At 50.9% G+C, this 7,932-nt stretch overlaps 1 protein-coding gene across 2 annotated transcripts in view; it reads left to right on the top strand.

The window, feature by feature from the left end:
- The first annotated feature begins 1,271 nt into the window (after positions 1-1,271).
- The window catches only part of EEIG1 (estrogen-induced osteoclastogenesis regulator 1), a 37,004-nt gene continuing 30,343 nt past the window's right edge, over positions 1,272-7,932 (top strand). The window contains exons 1-2 of one of the 2 annotated variants that reach the window (XM_009093494.4): positions 1,272-1,400; positions 2,879-3,509. In XM_009093494.4, coding sequence (XP_009091742.1) covers positions 3,364-3,509 — 146 coding nt within the window. In that variant the 5' untranslated portion in view covers positions 1,272-1,400; positions 2,879-3,363. Of the gene's footprint in view, positions 1,401-2,814; positions 3,510-7,932 lie in introns of both variants that reach the window. The other variant, XM_018917799.3, reaches the window with a different exon arrangement.

Raw genomic sequence — 7,932 nt, 5'->3', positions numbered from 1 at the left:
CCTAACCAGGGATCCCAGCCGCAGCGCTGGACGCAGCAGCAGCACATAATAACAGGGAGCCATTTTGACGAAGGGATGTGCCCAGCTGGTTGCCACATCTCTGGTTGAGATTCCAGCTCTAGGCCCTGCCTCATGCTGCACCCCAGGGCTCTGTGGTACCTGGGCCTCCCTCCTGCTCGCAGCCAGCCCAGGCACTGCTGGCCTGACCCACAGCCACTCTGTGGTACCCTGAGGGGACAGCATGGCCACAGCGCTGAGTGGCCTGAGGAGCTGTGTGCCTGCAGCCCATGGGACACACTGATGGGAGGGATGTCACCAGGAGCTGCCTGGGCAAGCCAGGGGAAGAGTTCCTGGCTGTCAGGAGGATGCAGAGATAACGTCTGTCACCAAACCACAGAATGGGTCAGGTTGAAAGGGTCCACAGTGGGTCATCTGGCCCCATCTTCCTGCTCAAGTAGGGTCATTCCAGAGGACATGGCACAGGATTGTGTCCAGACATCCTGGAATATCTCCAGTGAGGGAGACTCCACAACCTCACTGAGCCAGTGAACAATTACTGCACAGGAAAGAAGTTCTTCCTTATGTTCAGGTAAAACTTCCTGGGCATCGCTTTCTGCCTTTTGCCTGTTGTCCTTGTGGTTGGCACCACTGAGATGAGCCTAGCTTCATCCTCCGGCCACTCCACTTTAGGTATTTATACACATTAATGAAGTCCCTTCTCAGTTATCTCTTCTCGAGGCTAAACAGGCCCACCTTCCTCAGCCTTTCCTCAGAGCAGAGATGCTCCAATTCCCGTCATCCTCATTGCCCTCCACCGGAGCTCCTTATGTCTCATGAGATGACTGTGCCATCACTTCGGCCCAGGCAGGGACACCCCAACCGCAGGTCCGTGCCACCTTGGGCTGCTCAGCCTAAAGAAGAGCTCCAAGACATCATGTGGAGCGGGAAACTCAGCGCCCCAACTACCGCTGAGGGGACACTAAGGACCCGGCTTCCCGCCCACCCCCTCAGGCAGGGGTGGGGCTTATCCAAAAGCGACAGCCCTCTCCTCCAATCCTCGCACTCTCTTCCCCGCCCCGTGCCGGAAGAACCAATCACTGCCTCGCAGTGCTCAGCCCGCCTCCTTCCTGCTGCCCAATCGGGAGCTGCCGCTCTCGTTCTCTCGTCTCGAGGGAGGGCGGGTGTTACGTGCCGTCGGTATTCCCAAAGCGCGGCGGCGCCGCTCTAGCCGCGCGCTGCCCGCGCACCGCCTGCGCTATCGGCGTAGCGGCCGCAGTTGGCGTAGCGCGGGCAGAGGCGGCCGTGTCGGGGAGCGGCGGCCGCCGTGCGAGGAGCGGGCTGGAGGAGCGGGCAGGGCCGGGCAGGCACCGCGCCGGGACCGCGCCGGGACCGCGCCGCAGGTCAGTGGAGGGCGCTGGGAAGCGGGCTGAGACCTTCCGTAAGGCAGCTGGTGATGGGGGGCCGGGAGAGGGGTGAGATCGGGCTGCAGCTCGGTGCACGGGCTGGGAGGGTGCTGAGCCCGGGCTGCAGCTCGGTGCTCGGGTTGTAGGGCCGGAGGGGGCTGTAGCCCGGGCATGGCTCGGTGCTTGGCCTCTAGGGCTGGGCTGCAAGGCAGTCGGGGGTTCGGAGGGCCAAGAGGCGGACTAAGATCAGGGCACAGCTCAGTGCACGGTTCGGACAGAGAGCTGGGACCTGGGCACAGCTCGGTGGCCGGCTCAGAGAGAGCGCTGGGACCTGGGCACAGCTCGGTGGCCGGCTCAGAGAGAGCGCTGGGACCTGGGCACAGCTCGGTGCCCGGCTCAGAGAGAGAGCTGGGACCTGGGCACAGCTCGGTGCCCGGCTCAGAGAGAGAGCTGGGACCTGGGCACAGCTCGGTGCCCGGCTCAGAGAGAGAGCTGGGACCTGGGCACAGCTCGGTGCCCGGCTCAGAGAGAGAGCTGGGACCTGAATGCCTTTCAATGTGTGACCCCGGAGTGCCAGGGGACGTGCTGTGACCTCACAGTAGCCAAGGCTGAGACCTGGCAGCAGCTCGGCGCAGGTACTGCTCGGGGTGTGGAGCATCGACCTGTCTCCCCTCTCTGCTCCAAGGTGTCTGCGGGACAGCGGAGCCCCTGGGCCCTGGCAGAGCCAGCAGGGTTCTCCCGCAGCCACCGGGCAGGAGAGGGTCTCTAACCACCCACCCACCCACGCAGGCAGCTCTCAGAGTCAGTGAGGATTGTTTACTGCCCGGTGTTCATAACCTTGTCCCTTTGAGATGTTAATCAGCTCCTGCTTCCCTGGTTTAGGTGTTTTGTAAATGTGTAACGAAATCGCTGTCTGCAGCCCCAGATCTGAGCTGTACAGGGCACAGCTCTGTGCAGAGCCGGTGCCGGGGGGAAGGCAGCGTTCCCGGTGGGCCTGGCCATTGGACAGCCAGATGACCTGATTCGGTTGTTATGCTGTGTAATCTGGAGCAGGCTGCTTGTTTTTTTCCCTCTGCTGGTTTCTCCATTTATAAGATACAGGTGCTAACACTTAGGGCTGGTTGGAAATGCAGGAAAGAAACATATTTTGCATTTCTTGAGACGGCTTTTCCTTCCTCTTATTAGTCTGCACATTAGAATGATCTTGTGCTGTAAACTGCTTCTAAATATGATGACTGAAAATAGAGCAAATTTTTATTAGCTGCTTTGCAAAACAAAATTAGAACGGGGATGACAACAGTGAAGCTTGCCCTAGGCAAAAAGGGGAAAGAGGATGTTGGGGCTGGGCTAATTGGGGCCATACCTCTTCAGACTGGAATGAGTCTGGACTGAATATTACCTATCCAAACAGGTTTTAGAGCAGGAGGAGGAGTCCAAGACTGGCTGGAACTAATTTACTCATTTCCCTCCCAAAGGCTGACCCAAAGACCTGTATCAAAGAGTTGCACAAGAGATAGAGACTGGAAGCTCTTTGAATGTGCTGCCTGAAGACTTAAGGCCTGTCCTGGGACTTGAGATGACTTCTCACAAGAGATGCTTTCAGGAGGGGCTGTGCTGAAGACGGAGCACTGCAGCCTCTAACTGGGACAGCTCCTGCTGGTCTGGAGCTGAGACCCACCTTCCCTCCCTCCCTTTTCCCTTGGAGATGTTGCAGAGATTTAATCTGACCTCTCCCTGCTCACCTGAAGTCTGCCGTGGCGATGATCCCACAGCCAGATCCGACCACCAAAGAGAAGAGAATCGTGCGTTCGAGGCTGGGCCCTCGTTGTAACTGAACTGGAATTTATCCCTGCTTGTGCTCCCACAGCGACTGCCCTTCCTCTGCTTGTCTGTTTGTGCTGAGAGCCAGTTCTCCCTGATCTTGTTTGGAATTCCTGAGCTTTCCACGCTGAATTTGCCCATGGCTTTCTTGATGAAGAAGAAGAAATTCAAGTTTCAGACAAGTTTTACTCTAGAAGAGCTGACTGCCGTCCCCTTTGTCAATGGGGTTCTGTTCTGCAAAATCAGGCTGCTAGATGGAGGAGACTTTGCTAGTTTATCTAGCAGGTAAGACCCTGTCTGCAGACTTGCTGCCTGGCTGTGCTTCTTTCCCTGGTTATTTTTCCCTTGAGTGGTTTAGCATATGGCAACCACTTGCTTACCCCTTGATGGGATTTTAATAGCTCTGTTGTAGGGCTCCACATGCCCTATCATTCTCCAGAGCAGGGGAAGTGCATAGCTGAGAGCTCTGAACCTGGGTGGTGTTGGCTGATTCGAGCTGGATTTAATTTTTCAGAGATGAGGGGAGGGAGTGGGAGGTCAGTGCTCTGAAAGGGGATTAAATCCTCTCTTCTCTTTCCCCCTCCTTGCCCAACTTTTCACACACTGTTTCAAACGCTGTTCTGTATTGCCTTCATGCCTTACTTGAAACTCAACTAGGAAAAACTATGTCTAAGCAAATCAACCCTTCCCAACTTTGCTCTCCCCTTTGATACTGAATTTCTCTTCTTGGTAAGGGTGGAGGTAGTTTGTTTTGTATTGCAAATTGCTGTGCAAGGGAAAACTGCTGCCTGGAGTTAAAGTTGTCAGTGTTAAAGACCCAGTTTATCTCCTTAAACTGATGCCATTGCATTTCCCAGTTCAGAGCCGCAGTGTTTTCTATGTCATGTTGGGATCGTTCTGCTACATGTATTCTAAGGTTCTGCCATCCTCTGTTGGCATTCCTCTGCCTCCTTCAGGCAGGTCTGTCCCCACTCTTGTAACTAATTGCTAATAAAAACTTGCTTTGTTTCCAACTATGCACACAGATTATCACGAACAGTATGCAAACACAAATTCCATAACAGCCCAGACTTGCTTTCTGCTTCAAAATATGAAGGAAGCCTTCAGTGGCTTTCAAAACTTGGTTTTTTAACTTTCCTGAGTGACTGCTCAGTTTTAAAGGCACGGAATTAGTTTGTGCTAGCTGTTAACTGCTTTATCCCAGGACTAAGGTCTGGTTGGGTCGGGTTTTCCTCTTTGTAGTGCTGTGTACTGAGCTTTCTCATTTCAGGAGAGAAGATTTTATTGGGCAAGCATAAAACATTTCTGTCTTGCAAACAGAAGTGTTAGGGCAGTGCTCAGAGGTTGGGGTTTTTTTTACCCAGAGGCACGATGCAACCTCATCTAAAGTCCCTAGAAGCTGAGGGTGTGGAACACCTCCAGAAATGGACTTTGAATTAATTTCTCTTTTGAAGAAAATCTATCAAAAGAGCTTTTCCTTAGTGTTCTCCCCTGAGGCTAGATCCTTGGGTTTGGTGGAAGCCGTTTATCTAAGGAATTCAAACAGTATGTGAACTTGGAAAGATATTAACCATTTCACTTCCTGGAGTCATAACAGAATAAGTGGCACTGGAGGGTGTCTCAGGAAAAGCTGTGCAGAGAAATGTCCATTTCCCTCTCCTTGCTGTCCCTGAAAGCAGCTTCTGGGAGTCATCCCTGGGGTTTGCTGGTGCTGCCAGCCGTGTGGGTTGTTTTCTGAGCTGGCTGGGGTTCAGTAGTTCGCTCAGCGTTGCAGATGTGTTCCAGCAGCAAAATCAACTGTAATTCAAAACCAAACACATACATGGCTCTGAAACGAGCAAAGGCAGGGAAGGCTGGGGGGTTTCCCGCCTTTCCAACCTGTCTGTGCTCTAACTGAAAGCACATGGAAACCTGTTCCTGCTTGAAAAGTTATGGGTCTCAGTGGTATTGAGTCATTTGACCTTTTCCAAATACTTTTCCCTGTTGCCGTTAGAGAAACTTCAGGAGGGATGAATTTCCAAAAGAGTTACTGTGTGAGAGGCTCCCAGGTCATGCCTTGGCTTTGCTCTGTGCTCCTCTCTTCATTTCACTCACAGGGAAAGGTTAAAGGACAGGAGATACTCTATATGTGTTCTGTTAGAAATCTGTAGGTTGTTTAGAGTCTATGATTGTTTCTCTGAAATCAGCCACTTCCAGAACTGATTGGGCTCGAGGTTGTAATGTCTGGCAGGTAATCTCTTGCGAGCTGCTTGTGTCCAAAATCTGGTGTTTGCTCTGCAATCGATTTGGGCTTCTGTGTTCTGGGCAATTTGGAGGTCTGTGGCTGTGATGGAGCTGAGCTGTAGCTCTTCATGACCATGATTTTTCAGAGAACTGATCTGAATAATGTGTCCCATGTCATCTGGAGTCTGTAAACTGAGGTTAGAAGTAGGTATAGGAACTCTTCACAGGAAACATTAAATCAGTTTTTGTAGTTGTCTTTTGTAGAGAGGAGTGTTATACAGGAACCTCCAGAGACAGATTTTTCAGGTTATTTACAATAAGCTTACTTGACACCTTATGCATGTCTGTGGCAGGAGGTGGGAATATGATATTCCCAGTGAGTTCCAGGTGACACTGGAATCATTTTGACCTGGGGGCAAGGTGGAAGCAGCAGCCTGTACTGCTGGCTCCCATCAGCCTGTCCTGGTCCCAAGTCCAGCTCAGCCTGGGTTGCACATACAGAGCTGCCACAGCCTGGTGCTCTGGGGCTGATGGGACACACGCTGGGCTGGGACCCCCTTCCCAGACTGCTCACTCTTCTGCCTGGAGGGGAACCTGTCTGAAATGTGTTACTACTAAATGCTCTTAGGAATTCAAGGATGTCTGGAAAAGGTTCAGGTCCTGTCAGCACATTCAGCTTTGGGGATCTGCCTCTCCTGGGTTTTCTGGTTTGTTTGGGTTTTTTTAAATTATTATTTTCTTGCAGGCAGGTACTCTTACTTCCAATCTTCCTGTGCTCAGGCCTTGCATTAAACTATGGGTATTTTAATGACTGAAGTTTCAGCTGTAAGTATCTTTTGGCTTGTCCTTTCCTCTCCCTTTGTAAAGTTTCCTTAGGCTGTTCTGGGGCTTCTGAGGGATAAAACTCACAGGTTTCACTTTACAGTGCTCTGTGTTAAAAGCATCTATTGTGTCTGTGGGTTTATCACCTTGCAGTTGGATTACAGAAGCTGGGCATCTGAAAAGGCATCTAAGCCAGGTGTAGGCCAGGCAGATGCTGTATTTCCCATTATATTGAGAAGTACCAATATATTCCTTGAATATTTTTAATCCAGATACTTAAATAGCACAACCACCAGTGAATTCAGTTGCCTCCCAAGTATGTTTAAAAATAGCAGGCACAGAGAAGTAGGGATGTATTCATGGCAACCGTTTTTGTGGAGCAGGTGGGCGGCGCATTTTGTACCAGTCTGAAGCTTTCTGGGGGGTTGTGCAGATTTGTTCCTAGAGAGATGAGACAATAAATTCATCAGGCAGTATCCCATCCGTTTATCAGTGCAGGCAGGAGCCTGGGTGTCCAAAGGAGTGCCTAAAGCTACAGGCTGAGGTAGTAAGTTCATGTACATCTTTGGGTATCCCAGAAGAGGAAGACTCAATTAAATTCTCCCTCTCTGCTTACAGTTCATGTTGAGTGACAGCCAGATGCTCTTTGCCTTGGTGCTGAGTGATTTCTGGCTCTGTGTTGGCAGCGAGCGTTGCTGGCACACAGCATGAAGGAAGTGGAAAGCCAGGTGTTATCCACAGACTCCTGACACCTCATCCTACATTGTTCTGTTAGCCTGCCAACAGTTTCACTCTGGTATTTCTGGATTTGAAGGAAGGGATTGTACTCTGAAAGCCCCTGTCTGACTCTAGAGGAAAGACTGTTTTGCATGAGTTGAGCAGCTTTGAGGGTATTTTCCACCTTCCTCACTGTCTTCTGAAGGCACCTCAGCCTGTATTTTTTTTTTTTGAGACCATGTTTTTCCAAGCATCTGCAGCATTTCAGTTTGGTTTTCTGATCCTGGCACTCATTGCAGCAGTTTGAAACAATGACTGTAGCTTGTCTCCTGCAGCCCTGCCCTGTTTGCATGTGGGCTTGGTCTGGGAAGACCTGACCCTCTTGGGGTGGTCTAACCTCCAAGTGTGTCAGTGCTGCAGCCTGAACCCACAATGTTCTTAGCCTGCAGTTTTTAATTGAGTCAGAATGAAAGGCCACTTCCTGCACTGCATATTTGATTTATTTTTTGGGGGTGTAAAGCTTCATCCAGAATACCAGAGAAACACTGATATTTGGGAAGGCACCTCAACTGACAGCTCCCTGTGCACTGAGGTCAGCTTTTGTGTAAGTGTGGCTCTGTCATCATCGTGTAGGCACAAATGAGCTGAAGCTGCTTGCTTTTGGCAGCTGGTGGGATAAAAAGCATGGTAATGCCTTAGTGATAAACAGAACTTATTCACTACTATAGGACATAAATAAAGGACAGAAGCATTGCCCTGCTAACACAGGGCTGGTGATTCAAAACATTTTGTGAAGGGAGGTGCAAGTTGTGCCACCTCCAGAATGCAGCTCTTGGTGGTGGGAGTTAGAAATCAACTACATCACTGTCTTTACATAAACAGTCATTGTGCCTGACACTTCAGGTAATTAAGCTGACTATGTTTAGCCTTTTCAGACCAGAAAATC

This window comes from Serinus canaria, chromosome 17, assembly GCF_022539315.1.
Source record: "Serinus canaria isolate serCan28SL12 chromosome 17, serCan2020, whole genome shotgun sequence".
NCBI lineage: Eukaryota > Metazoa > Chordata > Aves > Passeriformes > Fringillidae > Serinus > Serinus canaria.
Note: the sequence above shows the minus strand (reverse complement) of the source record. Positions and strands in the feature narration are given on the sequence as shown.